General features: G+C 29.7%; 1 protein-coding gene across 3 annotated transcripts in view; it reads right to left on the reverse strand.

Annotated features, from left to right (window-relative positions):
- Window positions 1–20,785, reverse strand: part of LOC129957060 (DNA (cytosine-5)-methyltransferase PliMCI-like) — a 73,036-nt gene that overhangs the window by 28,881 nt on the left and 23,370 nt on the right. The window contains exons 9-18 of one of the 3 annotated variants that reach the window (XM_056069196.1): window positions 19,378–19,529; window positions 11,406–11,587; window positions 9,511–9,679; window positions 6,623–6,720; window positions 5,461–5,545; window positions 4,074–4,121; window positions 3,903–3,986; window positions 3,473–3,597; window positions 1,237–1,342; window positions 302–411 (exon numbers count right to left, since the gene is read on the reverse strand). In XM_056069196.1, coding sequence (XP_055925171.1) covers window positions 302–411; window positions 1,237–1,342; window positions 3,473–3,597; window positions 3,903–3,986; window positions 4,074–4,121; window positions 5,461–5,545; window positions 6,623–6,720; window positions 9,511–9,679; window positions 11,406–11,587; window positions 19,378–19,529 — 1,159 coding nt within the window. Of the gene's footprint in view, window positions 1–301; window positions 412–1,236; window positions 1,343–3,472; window positions 3,598–3,902; window positions 3,987–4,073; window positions 4,122–5,460; window positions 5,546–6,622; window positions 6,721–9,510; window positions 9,683–11,405; window positions 11,588–19,377; window positions 19,530–20,785 lie in introns of all 3 variants that reach the window. The other 2 variants (XM_056069197.1, XM_056069195.1) reach the window with 2 other exon arrangements.

A 20,785-nucleotide genomic window follows, 5' to 3' on the forward strand; every position in this document is an offset into this window, starting at 1 on the left:
TCTATAACTTGTACAGCAAATTTGTTTTGCCATAATTTACAATAAATGATTTCACAAAAAGAAATTTCATGATGAAACTGCAATTTGGAGTGAATATGACATTAATGCAATTAAATAAACAAGTGTCATTTCGCCCAAATATGAAACAAATTTTTGACAAGTTTTCATAAGTATCGGCTATATTTATATATAAAACCACCTTCCACAACTAGAATTTGACCCTACTTCCTTCAGCTGAAAACATATAAAAGAAATAAACAAGTATGTAATTGAATTTTTAAAATAAATTAAAAAATCCTACCATTTTTGATAGTAAAAGCATTTTTCATCTTCTAACAGAGGCAAATCCTGAAGAGATTCCTCAGTCCCCCCTAACTGAAACCAGTTCTCAGGAGGTTCTTTGTAAATTACCTATGGAAATAGATGACTACATTTTAGCCATTAAGATTATGAGCTGGAAGAAACCAACCATGCTGTTGCATTTTGACTTTTGATGGAAAAACAAAAAAGAGTCTTTCTCCCTTATTTAATTTTTTAATGTTAGGGTCCTATTTATAGACAGTTATATTTCACTTCCATGGTTAAACTGATAGCATTATGTTTTTCTTCTTCTTCTTTTTTTTTTTTTGTCTTTGTCTAATGAATAAATATTTCATTTACAGGTACAGTATACATATCTATAAGAACATTTTTTAATGAAATATTTTCTACCATACTCTTCCTTAAACCTTAATCTAAATGTAATTTCATGTGACAGTTATTTTAATCTTGCCATTTTGCAACTTTTTTTAAGGAAGTTATCATCATATAATGGGCTTCCATTATAAAAATAACAACTTAAAGATCACTGCTTTAAGTCATACTGGCTTTCAAAAATAGAAACCACCAGAAGATTTAAAGGGATCTTACTGATATGCAATTACAATGAAAATTTCAGAAAGTGAAATTAAATAAAATCTTTATATAAACATCTACTCTAAAAGAGCTTTTACAAGTACTTTTGATTTTTGATAGTATATTATCTAGAAAAATAAACAAAGATATAGATAGAAAAAAAAAACCATTGTTATAATGAGCAAATGCTTATTAGACTAAAACAAAACAGAAGTAAAAAACTGAAAAGACAAACTTTACTTAAATATTAATTTCTAATGCTGATATTTAATAAAATACTTTAAATCAATACATTGTTAAAATGCGCATTAAAAATGTAATGAATGCAATAAAAACACTCACAGTGCACTTGCATTTAACAGAATGCATTTCATTATCTTCACATTCAAAAGTTCCAAAGAGTTCATGGGGGTCAGAAGTTTCACCAAGAATGGTACTTGATCCTCGCCTACAAACAAAAAGAATTTAATTTTTTTTACAGTAATTCTAAATATGACTACATTTAGAAAAGGAGAAATAGTATTAGATGCTGAAATGTTTATTTAATGAATAAATTTTAAATTGAATTAATTTTTCATTTAAATACTCCACTATATTTGATGATTCAGAGTCATTGACAATTTTCTTAGCTTCTATGGCTTTAAAATTAGAACTATTTATGTTATATTTGAATGATTATTCTTAAACTAAAGTAAAGATAAGCAACTCTATGAACAAACATAGAAAGGTACAAATACGGTAATAACAGCCTTCAGTGATCACAGATGCAGCAATCGATTGACTGTACTATTTAAAATAGTGTAGAATGGCTCTCCCATGTGTAGTTAAATATATAGAACATTTGTAGTTTAAAATGATTAATTTCAATAATTGAATGGGAAAGTCCAAAACTGTTGGAATGATCAAAGACCATAAGAACCACTTTTCTCCAGGTCATAATCTCCAACAAAACCATCTTCTCCCTCCACACTGTCCACTCAATGAGCTGCAAATTATCACTAGATTAGCTGACAGTTTCACAAATAAGCAAAGCCACAGTTTGCTTGAAATTTTCGATTTTGTCCAATAGACATAGCTTTCCCTTCCATATATTTTCACACAGTGAGTTGATGAGAGAGGAAAGTTAACTCCTCATAATAATTTTTTAGGGCCATGAAACAAAATGTATGGCCTTTTCAGGGCCTCTAAAAGGATTTTGTTATTTATGATATTTTTAAAGCCCACGGGAACCATGAGCAATACATGTTCTAGCTAATTAATAGATCTTCAATATAGATGATCAAAAAATCATATAACAAGATCTGCCTGAATGTTAATTTCTAGTGATAAATGCAGTTTCAAACAACAAGAAATGCAGGATTGCATTCAGCCCAAAACTTGATAGATATACAGATGATAGACACTACAGATGTTAAATATGTGTACCATATTTACAATCAAGTGAATTTTATCCATCAAATTTCGTAGTTATTGTGTCAACTTATATTTGAACATCGAGTTATCCAGACTTCCACGAAACGGATTATGCTCAAAATTCGATAAATTCTACAAATTTGTTGCAAAGCCCATATACAAAATTTCATCCATCTAGCTCAAAGCATCTCTGAGATATTTTTGTCACAGCCAAACATTTTCCAAAAATTCGTGTTTCAAACTGAGGGTAGTCTAAAATGTAGATTCATCAATATCTTGAATTTGAACTTTTTGACAATTACTTTACTTTCTCTGTACTAAATATATGAAAAAGTAAGAATAAAAAAAATAATAATAAAGGAAAAGTAAATGTTTTCTCCCTGACACTCAGTATTGCCTCTCTGTTACCATTCATCTTACTTCAGCAGTATCTTGCTTGCAGTGAACCAAACTAAATGTCAATAAATCTGGATCTGCCTGGAGATTTATTTCCTTTCATAAATATGAACATTTCTTTCTATACACAATAGTTCAAAGTGGAATTGAGCAGATACACAGAACATTAAGACATGTAAGCAACTTTAAATTCTTTTGTGCTTAATGTATTTGTTTAGGAGGTAGGCATTATTTTATTATTGGTTGCAAAAATATTTATTGGTGCATCAAATAGTGCATCAATGTAACATATCAAATCATTTTGTTGCACCATTAAAGTAATCACTGACATTGTAATTGGTGATTGACAGCAATTTCTGATTTAAAAATTATGCATCATTAGAAATTTCAGAAATTACACTACAAAATTTTTATTAAAAATTCAGCTATACATTGTTATTGCATTTCAACAAACCAATGTATTGCAATTAAATACAATGTTTTGCTGGGATGAAAAATTAAATACATGAATAAAAAAATTAAAATATATAAAATAAAAAGAACAATCTCATTTCTTTTTACATATTACATATTCTTTATCACATATATACACTTGAATAATTTTTTTTTAAAAAAAGAGGGGAATGTGCACCTGCAAAGTAAAAAAGAAAACCTTAATGAATAGCAGAATAAAGCGTGTAGAAGAAATATCATCCAAACTGTTCTGATTACTCAAATTTATTAAGCAACATATAACTAAAACAATCTAATAAATCACAAAATTTCTTACTCAAACCATAAGCCATGGAACATTTTTTTTCCAGATAAAGTTTCAAACATTGATTGAATCCGTGCTATATACATTGGAGTGCTTGGATCCGATGGTTCAACCATGATAAAATCTCCACAAAGAACCTGTTAAAAGAACATTTAAATAAATGAATTAAATCATCAAACAAAATATTACAATAAAAATTTCAAAAAAGATGTCTTTCCCCAAAAGATTTCTTTTCAACAATGAAAAAAGAAGCTGTTTTGTAATAAAATTTTTTGACGTAACTATATAAAATAAGATGATTGGCCCAAGATAATAGTACAGTAACAAGATAGTTCAATTTAATTTAATTTGTTAACATCCCATTTAGAAACAAAACAAGAGCTATCTTCCAAGAGATACAAAACAGAAATTAAACTTCAGATGTAATACACAAATTACTTACCTTTCCATCATTAATGTATGCAGCTTCAAAATATTTTTTTGATTTTTCAACACGACAAGCTTCTCCAATCCATTCAACTTGAACCTGGAAAACAGAAAAAAAATCACAATAAAAATTTTCTGGATGAAAAAAGAGAAAATTTCAAAATGAATAATTAGAATTAAAGCTTACTTGCTGTTTTCTTGAAGCCTGCCTTTTAGAAGGAATATTTCCATTCTGCTAAAATCAATAAAAATAATAGTATCAGTTTTAACTATTATATTTTAATTAAATAAAAGGAAAAAAAGCACCCTGGAATCCTTTAGAATGAATAAAACACAGTAGTCCTTTTTTCTTTTTTAAAATAATTCATTGTCCATGCTCCTTTAAATAATTTTCAGAATATTTGGAGTCTTTAAATTAAGATCCCAGTAAAACATCTCATTTACCCAGATATGCCAATCCTTCTGACTAGATGAGAAGTAGGGTTACTGTAATTTGGAGGTGGGGAAAATTATTGATGATTTTGCTAGATTTTGGCAAAAGAAATTAGCTGAGTTGGTATTGAAAGGAAACATGATACGGAAGATTTTTCTCAATCTAATTATCCTCAAATCTCTTTTCCAAGGCATTTTCAAAGGGATATACAGCCCCACATTTTCAAAAGCAATATTGAGAGTATTTAAAACAGTTGCATCAATAGCCAGACACTCTTTCCTCAAATCAATGAGGTCAAATATGTTTCATAACCTCACTTATTATTGTCTGAGACCCTGGTTTTATGCCCACGAAAGATGGAACAGGGGGCAAGGGGAGAGTTTTTGGACCAGAAAAATGAAAAAAATTTCTATACCAGCCTCTAAAAATACTTTGTTATTTGATCAGACTGATGTGTTGTCAGGAATGAAAGTATCTATCACAACTGGAATGGTATATGCAACATATATAAATGAATTTGCTGTAAAAAGAGAAAGTTACTATGGCATTCATAGTTTTAATTTAAAAAATTACTGCTCAATAACTATTATTAATTTATTTCTAAATAGGATTTTTCTTATTGTACTAGAATGTACTTGTCTCTCTCCACATAGTATTAATTTAAATAGAAATTGGTTAAGAACCTATATACTTTAAGCACCATACTTAATCAGTTTATCAGTTACTTAGACAGTTTATCAGTTTGGAAGAAAATAATCAATAAATATTAATTAAGTCGTTCTTAAGTAGAATTGATATAATTCCAATTATTTAAAATTTATAAATATATTTAGTAAGTCCATAAAAATAATTGTTCTTAAAAAGGCAGCATTTCTACACATTAAACTTGAAATTTAAGATAAAATCGCACATGATGGAATGATGGAATTTCTTGATTATTTTTCCAATAATCAATATCCAAAAAACTAGAAAAGCAAATTAAGACAATTTTTTTTTTTTACTGACATTGAATTTAGGAGTTTTTTGGTGTTATCACACTAAAATAAATCTTTAATTTTAAATGCTCATTTAGTTATATAGCCAAAATTGCATGCCAACATTTCAAAGAATCTTGAAGAACTGAGAAAACAACCTGATTTACCTGACTAAGTGATGAATCTTCGTCATCATAGACATCATTCATTATGTCATCATCTTCTGCCTCTTGTACAGCCATATTTGGACATCTAAAGGATAGATTACATATCACAAAGGAAGGGAAAAGGTAGGAAAAAAAAATTGCATTTGAATAATCACCATTTAACAAAACATTCCATTTATAGACAATTATCTTACTGTATCATTCAACAAAAGAAAATAAAAAGTTTGCATTTATAGCAAATGAAATTTAACATAAATAAAATTAAAATCTCTTCTATGTTTCATATTATTCTTTCAAAACTTTCAGTTATATTGGCTATATGTTGTTTTTTTTAAATACAATAGTACAATTAAGTTAAAAAAAAACTATTTTTGAAATAGAAAACCTTACAGAATTTCAATTAATAACAAAGGAGAATGCATATCCAAGTATATGTGTTACACCTTACAAGAAGATGGATAAGTAATTAAGTTTCATGCCTTTTATTAATTTAAACTAATAATAAAGATGAATGTATGTGAGTGCTGGGGCTCTAAAAACCAGACCATTTGATCTATAGCTACCAATTTAGAGAAGTTTTGATCTATTATTACCCTGAAAAGTAGGAATGTGCACCTTTGAGTGTTTTTTGCAGTAATTTCAGATCATATTGTTGTACAAAAATTAATTTTCCTCTAAAATATAAAAAATGTATTTTTATTGACATTAATTTAATTGCGCAAATTTCTCCTAAATTTTTGACTTAATTTACATTGTTTCACTGAAATTCAAATAATTTTCATTGTTCATCTGATACTTAATCATGTAATTTCATTTAATAGTTAAAAGCTAAAGAAGAAAGATTCCGTTTAATATTTGTGTAGTTTAAGCGAACAGATAAAGAAGTAAAGTTATAATATTGTGAAAATTATAAGATAGATGAATTGGATAATTATATTTTTAATTACATATTTGATGTCACTGGACTATCATTATTAGAAAAGATTATATACACGATAAACAATACTTAATAAAGACAATAAAAATAATATGACTTTAATGTCAGATAATTTGGTGGAATCATGAAGTTATAAAAAATTATTTGATACTGAATGTTGATATCTATATTTTACAATATTTAATTATATCAATTTTCAATATAACAAAGGCTAAAAAAACTCACTTTCTTTTAGCACAAGCTTGCTTTGATCTGCCAGTTCCACCAAATTTGATCATGTCTTTGCAGAACACACACTGGCCACAGTCAGGTAGTTGGCAAGTCTGTAATGAAATTAATATATGTAAATTTAAAGCAGAAAAGTGGAAGAATAAATAAAATATGCAGTTGTCTGGAGAAAGAGGGGTAGTAAAAAGAAAATACTGTAATATATTCTGACATTTTAGTTTATTTATCTTCGATTTATGATTGTTTATTTACATAAAAAAATTGTAAAAACATCATCAGGTATCATCAAAGCAAATCAATACATAAGTAATGATATTTTGAAAAAAATTCTAAGTTTAAAAATAACATTAATTACTTTATAAAAAATGTTATGCAGGAAACATACATGGAAAACTGAACAAATTTGCACAAGATACAAAATTTTACCAATGAATTATAAATACTGTAAATTCTTCTTCCTTACAACTCATATAATGGAAAAAGAAGAGCAACTAAGTACACTACTTATTGTAGGGTTGCCATTCAAATCTGGAAAAAAAATTTCCCTGTGTTTTTCCTGCACATATATTCAAGATATGAGGAAATAGGCAAATAGTACTTATGTGCTAGTTATAATGCAATATGGTTTTAACCCTTTCACAACGAGCATACCACCCATGCATTTCTGGAAATCAAACTCATGGGAAGGTGATGCATATGTGCATTTTAAACTGGAACAATTTTTAAATGCCACTAGATGTCTCCCTATGTCCATTACTTTTGAAATAAATATACTTTTAGTATTCTGACCTTCAGTTTGCTCATATTTAACCTTTGGTATTTTACTCATTAGCTGTTGTGAGGAAGGGGAGTAAGAATAATGTAAATGTGTACAAAGCTGGGTTGTGTAATTTCCCACTTGATAGAATCCTTCGCATTTCTGATCTCCCATTGAATTCTTTTCTTCTCTTTTTCCTTTCTTTTCTTTGTGATTACTGTGTAACCGCAACTAGTCCTTTTGGGTTTTATTGTCAGCTCTGTTGTATTTGCGTAGCTTTCGGATACAATTAGCACTTCTCTTTTTATTATAAAAAGCCGTGGTTTCGGTTAATGTGGCCAAAAAAAAAAAAAAAAAAAAAATAATAATAATAATAATAAATAAATAAATAAAATTAAAAAACTGCAATTTGTCAGAATGTGCTCATATTATGAATGAACTTATAATCTAAAAAAAGGTAGAAAAAATAACGAAGCTAAGACTTAAACTTTAATTTTTGAGATTTTTTTTCAAGGTTAGGCCTAGTGACGTCAAAGCCTCGTCCTGTGGGATGTTTCCTTCCGTGTACGCCCTGTGCCATGCATGCATCTGGGATAGAGGCCTCCCATCCCGAAAGAGTTAAGGAGTGGAAAAAGCAAGAAAAGGAAGCAACAATTTTAAGTATATTAAAAGAAAATTTATATTCACATACAGAAATTTTTTTTTTTTCATTTTGTTATCTAGAATCAAGTAAGATAAAATTTATATATTTGGGAGGGGGGGCATATTACCACACATGCTCTTTAATTGTAAATCATACACAAATAAGGACGAGGAAATGAAACATGAAATATTTTTGTTATCATGATACAAGTCACTTAATAATTACTTAACAAAAAATATTACAAAGCAAGATTACGTTTTCTTATTTCTTATTTTTTACAATTCATGTATTTGGGCATCAATTTCTGCAAATTTTTTGGTCATCATTTTCATGGAGCAAATCCATAACAAAAAAGGTACGACATTTTTGTATGGCTTAACGTACATTTTTTTTGTTATTTCAATTTCAATGAACATATATGAAAATATTTCCAATACATTATTGCATGCATCAAAGGATGAATATGACGCAAGAAATTTTAAACCATATAAAAATTCAGTTTTAAATTATTGTTCTTGAACTTAAAAAGTTCGAAATCGATTTATTTTCAAACATTACAATTGATGTTTTTGGACTTGACATATCACTTTTTCCTTCATTCCTTTAGATACAAAGTCTAATATTAATTGACTTTTTTTAACAGACATGCAATTTCATTATCCTTTTTTGGCATGACTAATAAGTGCCTGTTTCCCATATCAGCCCAATTATTTTCTTACAACACAAAAAGTAATTAACAAATGGATTTTGCAGAACTCCTCAGAACCATTCAGCAAAATCAAGAATGATTTTTATTCAATTCATATTAAATAGATTTTGAGCAGCTCATTGTTTTAAAAAAATCTTTGATCTACTTTAAATAAGCTCACAGTTCCTTAAATAATAAACAAACCATTCAATAAACTCAAATATAGTTAACTAAACACATCGCGCTGCTTCAGCAGACTGAATGTAACTAATTCCAGTAGAGAAATGTATTCTATTCTTTCACACAGTTACAAAGTCTCACTTATGTTCATTAGCTGCATTTCGGAAATCTCATGGAAAAAAGGAAAATTGCCTCGCAACTGGAATGATATACACAGAAAAAAAAAAAAAAAAAAAAAAAAAAGGGAGAGAGTAGGAAAAGGGTGAGTATCTGCATTAAATAATTATGAGTGGTATTGTTTTGTTTTTGGAAGCTATGACTACAATCTTTTATTTTAACAATCTCTGAAAATTGAAATTTTTTAGATGGAAAAAAAAATAACCAAAAAACTTAAATTTCCCTGTATTTTCTCAGATTTTATGAACATTTCCAAATTCCCTATATTTTCCTGGTTTTTTTAAAGACGATTTTTAGATTTCCTGTGTTTTTCCAGTTCTCCCAGTGACATGGCAACCCCGTTATTATTATTATTTATTTATTTTTACTACAGAAATGTGAAAATTATGACTCACGGAGCTCCTCCAGTGCAAAAAGTGAATACAAAATGTTTTTCTTACCTCACATACACCACATCGTTTTCTTCGAGGAGCAGTTTGCTTTGAGTCTTTTTCCAGTTGACCAAAAAACATATTCTCGAAGATGCTTCTCACAAGAGGAGTAGTGGTAGCAAGAGAATGTACAGTCTTCTTTACCTTGGTCAATCTAGACCTCATAATCTTAGAAGATCTTCTAGAAAATGATGGACATTTTTTTTAAAATTGAAATGGATTTTCCTTTTGAAATATCATTACGGATTTAATTTTAGAACCTGAAAGAGAAGTCGTGGCCCTAAAAGATTTTTCTAAAAAATTTCATGATCTTAAAACTATACCTAGCAGTTTCCAAATACAAGAAAGTCAAGACTGAAAGCGGCCATTCTGATCACTTTTTTTAAATGGTCAAAAATAAATAGGCTAAGAAATGTTTTTCTAATATATTTAATTAATACATTTTCATCATACAGTTTAACTTCAATTTAATGCAATGCAAGGGATTGAAAAGAAATTAACACTATATGAAAGAAAATGTTAAATCAGAGCATGGTAAACAAAACATTGATAATAGAATAAAATCTAATCTTTTATTTCTACCTTTACAACAATTCTCTAAAATTAATTTTAAAAGAAATTGGTTATTTTACTTTGCATCTTATTTTTATCAGCTACGTCGCATTCTCAATATATATAAAATTTTTGCAAATCTTTCTCTTAGCTTTCACTATTTGAAAGGAAAGATTGAAAAGACTACTTTTGCAGATGGAAACCTATGTCATTCATTATCATCTTGATCATAGTGTGCATATCTAATTCAGCATTAATCAAATCAATTAGAATCAAAATCTCTGATGTAAAGACGTTTACATCACAAACCATGCAATCCACAAAGTTATCTGTAATGGAAAAGATCATTTCAATTCCATTGTAATTTTCATTCTCAAATTCTTCACCTCTGACTCCTGGAAACTTCCTAAGGCCTTTTACAAAAAAACTTGAGATGCATTTATTCTTAACTATTTTTCATGCTGGAGAAATCATGTGAAGGATTTTTAACACTTTTACTGATTTTTTTTTTATCTTTCAGATTATACTTAGAAAAACCTTTTTCAGAAACTCCTTTCAACAGAGCATTTTAAACAATCATACAATCCTCAAATCACAAAGCTGAGGTTGTACAAATGGTAGGGAAAAATTCCATTAACATATTTTTTAACATTAAATTTATAAAATAAGTTATGCATTAATTAATAAACAAAAGAAACTTACATTTTTGTAAGAGCATGAATCTGTCCAGTTTGTAAAGGTAGTTTTAAAAAATTGTTTCAGTAATTAATAAAAATTTTTTGTTTGAGGCATATTCAGTAGGATAGTTCTGCACATTCTGGAAAATCAGGGGGGGGGGGATTTTCTAATAGTATTAACTTTCCACTTTCAATTGAATTAATGCAAGGCATAACAGTCACAGTTTCGATAGTTTTTCGCACCAAGACAGCTTTCACCCTTTATTGCAAAAGTCTTATAAAATTGCAAAATTATCCTGTCTTATCAGCACTGAAAATGCTTTTACAAGAATTTTGTGAGATATTTATCTATTTTTAAAGAAAAGTTTTAGTATATCTAAGTGGTTTCCAATTATTTCCTTTTTCCGAGTTTAAATTACTATTTATTTGGTCTATTTAATGAAATAAAAAAGGGGGCAATACTACATTTTTTAAAACAAAATTTTCTCCTTTTTAAAGTTTTTTTTTTTTCTTTCCTATTTCTGATTATGATCTGATCAATGAAGATATTTGGGAACTAATTAAAATAAGGTTATATTATCAATATTTAGCCTGAAATTGGTTAACACTAGAGGTGCAAAGTGAAATAAATAAATCACACAATCTCTGCATATCATTGTCTACATTCAAACTTACTTTCCTCCCAGTGTGACTCCTGAGAGTGATATGAGAGCTCGCATGCAGGGAGAGGTGATCAGAATGGTATCATTTTCATCAGCAGCAGAATCAAAGCTCTGGACCTGATCAACAATAAACTGAGCATGGCGCAGAAGAGTGTCTTCACTGAAAGTGGGAATTCCTTGAGGGGGAACTGTGGTCTAGAAATAAAAAAAATGAAATTACATGGAAAATGCAAAAGTTTACTCTTTTAAATTAAAAAAAACTCCATAATAATTTTTTTTATATTTGTATAAAATAGTCTTTTTTTAAATTTTATTGTATGTAATAATGTTAGAGAATATTAAAAGTTATTACTATATTAAAACTAGATTTAACTCTTTCCAATTTGCTTCATCTTGCATTATAACTGCTTTTATATCACAACTAAAAATTAAAAACAAACAAACTTTTAATGTTAAAACTGTTTTTATAATAAAAATGGTTATAAAATATTAAAAATCGAAATTTCGTAAAAATAAATAAAAATGAAATTCAAGAATTACATGCAGCAGAAATTATATCTCCTATAGAATTTAATGCAGTAGAAAACAGAATAGTAACAAAACTGTTTCTTGAAATTTTGCTCAAAAAATTTGAAGCATAGGAAAATTTTATGACAATTAAATAGAGTTATTTTGTTAATATTTAAAGCTATGTTTCCATACATAAAAAGGACAATTTCATAGTATTTTATTTATTTGTATCTAAACTGCCACTGGCAATATTTAATTAATGTTGATATTATCCTATAAACATTATTAACAACATATTTTTATATAATTATTATATAACATATTGAAATAATTAATAATAACATTTAAATAAACTGAAATACTGCATACAAAACATGAGCACTAATTTTATAGAATGTAATATAAAATATATGTATTCATTAATAGATAGTGCATATTTCAGTATATATATATATATATAATGTAAGCATATAATTTTTTAAATCAGAAGGCAGTTTCGACAAGCAGTGAAGAGACTCTGCATTTTTAAGTTTCTTTTATTCTCTCCCGGGAGGCAGGCATGATTTATTTAGAAGAATGTGCGGACAAAGCACATTCGCTCACAGCAATAGATTAGACAAGTGGGGAAGAGCGAGAAATAAATTATCCCTCGTGTTATATAACATGAGAAAATATTTTTCACAGCACTAATACAGTGATATTTAGATAGGGATTTTCTCTACATGTGCGTGAATCAGGCAAGGAAAACAAAAGGATCTTTAAAAAAATAATTTGTGAAGTCATCTCTTCACTCGGAGTGCCGGAACGTGAGGATTTTAGCTAATTGAGAAATTTTACAAAGCTTCTGTTGAATTAATTAGATAGAAAAAGTGGAATGGGATCGAGAAATAAGAGAATATTCTAAAATGAAGTTACTATGGCCTGAGTTATGATAAAACTTTGGGAATTAATTAGTGTTGTGGCTAGTTCATGAGTGCTTTCAATAAATAGGCAAATAGAAAACTTAACAGATTTATTTCAGATTCGTTCGAGTTACTCTGCTCAGTAACTCCTTCTCCTATAAGAGCCAACACTCGAATGACATCACTCTTTTAATTACACTCGCGCTAGTGGTCTAGCGCCATCTATGAACGTTTATTTAATAACGCTTCAAAATCCAATCACTACACCCCCAACGTAAGAGAAATGTTTATATGAAAACATAAACATACCTCTGAATTAAAATTATGAATTGGATTTTAAAATGTATCTAATAACATCAAATTATCCAAATAAAAATAAACACAAATGCAAAGTTAACTCGAATGAATAACTAATTACTAACAAACATTTAAGAAAGCAATGAGGTAAAATAAGAAATGCACAATTGAATATGAATACCATCTTGATAATAAGAAACTCACTTATCAGATAATATACATTAATATATACTTAATAATGTATATAATCACTTAGTAAACATTAATACATAATTAAGAAAATATTTCACTTGATAAACATCACTCAATTGATATTGCAAATATAACCAAAACTACTGAATGAAAATTTATAACAAACACTAGAAAAGTTATATTCCTGTAACTAATCCTATTTCAAATAGTTTTGCACATTATATTCTTAACCAAACTTGCGAATACCAATTATTCAACATATTAAGAAAATGATAAAAAAAAAAAAACATTAAAACAAATATACATAATATCAAGCATAAATTACATAAATATTAAATTACATAAATATCAAGTACAAGTATTATTTTATAGTCACTAATCCCATATTGATATATAAAACAGAAAAATGATATTAGTACTAAAAAAATGTTTTTCAGTCTATTTTGGTAATAAACGTGACAGGGCATCAGCATGCGGCATTTTAGAACCAGGGCAATGTTTTAATGTTATGTTGAATCTCTGCAAGGCAAATACCCACCTTTGTAGTCGAAATGACTGAGGAGCGCACTTGGTCAGATAAGGAAGGGGGTTATGATCGGTAAAAATGTGGATCTCGGATCCAAACACAAGGGTTTCAAACTCCAAACTATAGCAAATGCTTCCCGTTCGATTGTCAACCAAGATTGTTGGCTTTTGTTTAATTTTTGACTTGCATAAGCGATAGGGCACATTTTTCCATCAACAGTCTGTGATAAACACGAGCCAATCCCAATTGACGAGGCATCACAATGAATCACAAAGGGTTTGCTCATATTTGGGGTGTGTAGAGTAGGAGCGTGTAACAATGCTGATTTTAATTTTTCAAAAGCAACACTATGCATTTCACACCACGGTAATTCATCAGGGATTCTTTTCTTTGTTAGTTCTGTTAATGAAAAGGCGATCTCGGCGAAATTCGCAATATAATCACGATAATAGTTGAACAGGTCAAGAGCACTACGTAGTTGTTTCTTGGTTTCAGGTACGGGCAAACGAGAGATCCTTTCCAACTTAGCTGGATCAGCTTGATGCTTTCCTGAGCCAATTATATGTCCCAGGTATGAAATTTCAGATTTCGCGAAAGCACACTTTGAAAGATTAACAGTTAATTGCAGCTCTTCCAATCTATCCAGCACCAAATGAAGATGTTTCAAGTGAGAGGGAATATCATTGGAGAATATAGCAATGTCATCAATATAAGCACGGCAAAATTCTCTGTATGGCGACAATGCTTTGTTCATTTCCCTTTGAAAAGTTGCAGCTGCATTTTTCAGCCCAAAAGGCATTACCTTAAAACGATATTGTGCTCTATGGGTCTTAAAAGATGTATAATCCCGCGAATCTTCTTCCATGGGAAGCGAATAGAACCCCTTCAAAAGATCTAATCACATTTGCCTGTCCTATGGAATATATTAATTCCGTTGCGTCTTCCATGGGGAAATCGTCGGTTTTAGTCGCTGCATTCAAAGCTCGATAATCCACGCACATCCTGATAGATCCATCCTTCTTGTTTACACAGACTATAGGATAAGCAATGTCAGCTGAGCTCTCTTCAATTAGATCTAGTTTTAGGAGTTCTTCGATTTGGGAGTCTATTTGAGGTTTCAACGCTTCAGGAATCCTGTACACGTACGGTTTTATCCTTTCTTTATCGTCCTCTAATTTTATCTTGTGATGACCAACCTTTGCAACTCTAACTTGTCCGGTAAATATTGAATGATGATTCTGCAATAAGTTCAGGATTTGGCATTTCACTTCCTCAGAAAGATGTCGCAAATCCACTTGATCAAATATCTCTTTCCAGTAACATACATTTTTATAACTGGGGGATGAATAAACTTCTCCAAAGTCTGCATCATCTTCAAAGATCATGCCTACAGCATTAATTCTTGGATAGTATTTCCGAATTTTATTCGCATGACAATGCCGAATTTTTCCATCGCTAAGTTTTACTTTATATGAATGTGGAGGGCAATGCTCGATAACTTCTCCAGGACCAGTCCAACGGGCATACAATTTGTTCGATGAATCAGGTATTAATAAATAAACTTGGTCACCTGGCTTAAATTCCTTAGAAGCGGTTAAAATATTCTGCATATGCCTGCTGTTTACCAGAAGCGATGAGAGATGCTTCCTCTGCAGCTCTTTCTAAGTTTAATTTTTGCTCCTGTAAATAATCCACAACTGATTTCTCCATGTTTAACGGAATGGCAATATCACCACACCAGCTCGATTTTAGAACACTGAGAGGTCCTCGTGCTTCACATCCATACATCAACTTGAATGGCGAAACACCCGTCGTACAGTTAGGAACTTCCCTGTACGCAAAAAGCATATATGGAATGTATTTATCCCAATTACTCGGATCAGTTCTGATAATGTGATGGAGTGAATTTTTGAACACCCTATTATATCTTTCTATAAGGCCATTCCCAGCTGGATGGTTAGGCGTCGTAAATCTGGGAGCACAACCTAATCTTTTCATGAATTCCTGGGTTAACTTAGAAATAAAGTTCGTTCCATTATCACTTGCAATAACATTGGGTATTCCAATCCGCATGAATATCTCCAATAAAGCATCACACGTAGCTTTAGCCGTTAACGAACGAAGAGGGATAGCCTCCGGCCATCGAGAATGCTGGTCCATTAGACATAATACATACTTATGCCGACAAGCAGAAGGGGGTTCAATGGGTCCTATTAGGTCTATATTTACTATCTCAAATGGCAATTCCGGACGGAGAACAGGAGTAATAGGAATTTTATCAATCATTTTTTCCGGACTCCTCAACTGCATTCTTTACAGGATTTACAAAAGCTTTTGATATCATCTGTCGTATTTGGCCAATAAAAACTGTATTTAATTCTTTCACTAGTCTTTTTTAATCTCATATGGCATCCGAAAATTGATTCATGTGTTAATTTAAGAACTTGCTGTCTCTTATTTTTAGGCAAAACCAACTGATTCACTTTTTCGCCTAATATTTTATCCCGGTGGAATATTAATTCATCATTCATAAAAAAGTTTCCTTTTCCAAGCGATACATTTTTTCTTACTGACTGCAAAGTATCACATTTTCTTTGTTCTTCTTTCAACGCATTAATTTTGTTTTTCTTATCCAAAGAATCGCTTTCATTTCCGCTCGCTCTGACTAATTCCACAACAAATCATAAATTCATCAAAGCTCTCTTCCATCGGCGCCTCTAATCCAGACAAGTTTTGGGTGCGGCTGTGGTTTATGCTTTCTCCCAATAAATTTAATACAGAGGGGGGGATGATGAATTGCTCTTGAATTCTATCCGTGACAGCTGCAACTATCTCAATAGGCCTGGAAAATCCTTCGTTGTTTTTATCTTTTAATGATATTTGAAAACTCGAAAGAATAGCGTTAATCCTTTCTCCAAATGCACTTTTTAAACTGATTTTTCCTTTTTCTTTTTGTTCACTTGACACATATTTAGAATTTAAAACTGGTATCATAGCACCTGAGTCAACTAGGGTTTTCAGTTCTCTATTGTCCACACAAATATCAACGTATTGTAAAGGGTTGATATTTAAGCTTTTTTTACCATTAATTCCGACTGAATTTCCGCGGTTAAAATGTCTTCCCGTTTCTTTTCTGCCTCAGATTCTCTCAACTGCGATTTTTTATGTCTATTTGGGCAGTCTCTAGCAAAATGTGACAATCCACAAACGTAACAGTCTCTTGTTACTTTTCTTGAATTTGTAGTTTCGTTTTTATGAAAGTTTTTGTTTCTGAATTCTCGTTGATGCGGGTTTACATATTTCCGTTCCAAAAAATGTCTCTCTTCTCTTTCGTCGTAGGTTTGATGTTTAGAAAAGTTATTCTCTTGATATAGTTCTTTCTTTTTCCTCATATTGTTTGATCGCACATTTTCATAATCATCTAATTTGCTTGCAGTTTCGTTTGGATTTGTGAATTGTGACCAAACATCAATAAAATGTTCTTTAATATCCGTAGGTACTTTTCGCTTTATCTGTTCTGTTATGATTAAACCCGACAAACTTTCAAAAGTAGTTATTTCCAATCCTTGAATCCATTGCTCAAAATAATTTTTAAGTTCGTAAGTAAAATCGCACCAGGTAGTCTCCGGTCTTTTAAAATGAGTCATAAACTTTTGCCTGAATTTTTCCGGGCTGAGTTTAAATCTTTTCACTAATAAACTCTTGATGTGGTCATAGTCCTTAACTTTCTTGATCGGCTCTCGAGCGATGAGTTGGGTTATATCCGTTGGCAATAATCCTAATAGATGCGACACGTAATCTTCTCGTTTTATTTGAGCCCACTCGGCTTGTCTCTCGAACAACAGCAAATATAAACTGATATCACTGTTCTTTTCATCGAATTTTTGCATTACGTGCCTGAGTTCTATTTTGGGAGTTGGTAATTCGACATCCACGGGTACACTGGAATATTGCAGCTTCAGTTTCTCAAGTTCGAATTCTCGTTCTTCTTGTGCCTTTTTCTCCTGCAATTCCCACTCTTCTTTAATTTTTCTTTCTTCAAATTCTCGTTCTTCTTGCTTTCGTTTTTGATCTTGTCTCTCTTTTCTATCCTCTATGATAACTATCATTTGTTTCTTCACAAACTCTTCCTCGTAATTTTCACTTCCAGTAATTAATTTTTTTAAGTCCACAATTTTCATCTCTAATGAAACAGTTTCACCCAGTTCTTCCGCTAACAACTTCAAATCTTCCTTTTTCGCACTGCCTAGGAAGGCCATATCGATACCGAAAGCACACCTTTATCAAATAAAGTTCGATTTCAAGTTCGTCAAAAATAGCACTCGATTCTCAATCTGGTCGACTGCGCCAAATGTCCTGGCTGGTTCGTGAGTGCTTTCAATAAATAGGCAAATAGAAAACGTAACAGATTTATTTCAGATTCGTTCGAGTTACTCTGCTCAGTAACTCCTTCTCCTATAAGAGCCAACACTCGAATGACATCACTCTTTTAATTACACTCGCCCTAGTGGTCTAGCGCCATCTATGAACGTTTATTTCCTAACGCTTCAAAATCCAATCACTACAATTAGAATTGAAATTAGAGTTTAAAATATCATTAAACACACATACATATTAAATTTAAAGTAGGAAACAAAGTTTTATTCTGTAAATAAAACTGGATTTAAAAAAAAAGTATATTTAAAATTAGTGTCATCAAATATTGTCTCATCAATATGTGTATTTTAAAAGAAGCTTAGGTTTTAAATTCTTAAACAAATACAATAAAGGTAGCACTATTATTTAACTTGGCAATAATGAAGTATAATCTTCAAACGAGGAAACTTGACAGAAAGACATCATTTATCAGTAAAATGTTTTCACATTTATTATCAAATATATTTTTGAGATTAATAAAATTTATTTATAAATTGTATTTGTCTCATAAGTTCAGAACTTTTGTTATTTTGTAAGCCATTGAGTCATTTTTAATGTCAAATATTGCAGAGTAACAAATGAATGACATATCTTAGTATGTCATTCATTTGTATAAAAGTATACCAACAATTTAGTAAAACAGAATATTTTAATCTATGTTATTAATAGTTGAGTCCTGAATGCTAGAAAGCACTTGTTTATTGGAAATTTATTCCTTTTTATTTGGAAAAAGTATTTATTTACTACTAAAAAAAACATAATAGATTAAATTTAAGTAGATCTAGGTCTTAAAGATAATATTTTTATTTGCTATAAATTTCAATTAACAAAATATTATTCTGAAAAATTTGCAATTGAATTGTATAAGAGGAATAAAACTAACTTTCATTCAAAATAAAATACATAAATTATAGGCTATAAAAAGTTATGATAAGAATTAAGATGGTGTGCATACAATAGCTAACCATTAATCAAAAATTTTTGCGGCTAAGATAAATTCATTTCTTAAATTTGAAACCATATAAAGTCGGAGCAAGCTACAAAATAAATCCAGCATTGACTTAATGCACAGAAAAATCTACAACATTATTTTTGTAGATTTTCCTAAATTGCATGCAGAAGTTTTAAAAGTTCTAATGTACCTCTAATGCATTCATTAAATCTTCATAAGTTGCTTGCTCATTTTCACATAGTAATTCAATCACAGCTTTACTGACATAGATTTTTTCTTGGACTGCATTCATAAAAGGAGCATATTCTTCACTGGGGCTCATGAGGATGTACTCAGCAAAAGCTAAAAATAATTTTAAGGACATATTTAAAAAAAAAAATGGTAAAAAAGTAGATTTATTACTTTTTACCTTATAGTTTCTATACTAAATCATCATAAGTATTATAGGAATTAATTTTTTTTCCTTCAAAATCCTTAACAAGTGACATTATTGCCATGGAATCAAACTTTAATTAATCAAATGATGATAGCTGAATTCTAAAAGTAGAAAATAGTCACCCAGAACACATTATTGCATAACATTTTAAAATTTAAAGTCAAGGCAAGTTAATCAGGAAGTAAATGAAACTTCGGTACTAAAAGTCCATCTTTACAAAGAAAGTGGGGTCAAATAAAAGTATATAAAAACAACAAATAGGTTTAAAAGAAAACATATAATAAACCCTAAATTCATGAATGAAGAATATAGATAGCATTTACTAAAAAAATAATTGTTTTGAATCTAGTTAAGAAACAAGGAAATAGAATTAAACATAACAGAATATAATAAATAATATTCAGGTTTAACATATTAAAAATAAAGAACTGGTACAAGGAAGTAATTCTACATTTTTTAAAAAACATTTTTTTAATTAAAAAAAAAAACTTTAGATCATAATAATTTTTTTGAAATTAATTTAATCCTTTACTTTTATTTTAAATTTCTCATGTAAAATAAAAACAGATAATGTAGATTTCTGATACCAAAAATCACAGCAATAGAAGAAAATGCAACTCAAATTTAACATAGAAATTTAATATAAAAATAGGTTTCTATAAAATGTGAACTTTTAAGTGGCCCTCATTATGTGAAAGGTTTAAGCAAAATGTTTCTTTAGCATTCATCTATGTTTACAAACAGCTTCAAATGATCCATCTATAAAATTAACAGAAATATGCTTATTTTTAAATGGATCAGCCTATTTTACAAATATAGATGAAAATGCTTATTTCAGAAAGGATAATTATCCAATACAAAAAAAAAAAAAAAAAAAAATCATAGGCTTATATTTATGCATTAGTATAGCATCCAATCATTATGGTTTGAAAGAAACTGGTTGGTGACTTTATAAAGATGAAAAACAAAATTTAAGAAATAGAACATTTAAGATCTCTCAAAATAATAGCAGAATACAAAATAATAAATTTTGCTTGCAATTGTGTAGCAATGGTATATTTTAATAACATTTTGAAATGCTTATGATTATGGAATCACGATGCCCAATGCCGAACACAAATGCCATTTCCCTCAAATTTTGGCATTCTATTATGATGTGTAT

This window comes from Argiope bruennichi, chromosome 11 (genome assembly GCF_947563725.1).
Source record: "Argiope bruennichi chromosome 11, qqArgBrue1.1, whole genome shotgun sequence".
Taxonomy (NCBI): Eukaryota; Metazoa; Arthropoda; class Arachnida; order Araneae; family Araneidae; genus Argiope; species Argiope bruennichi.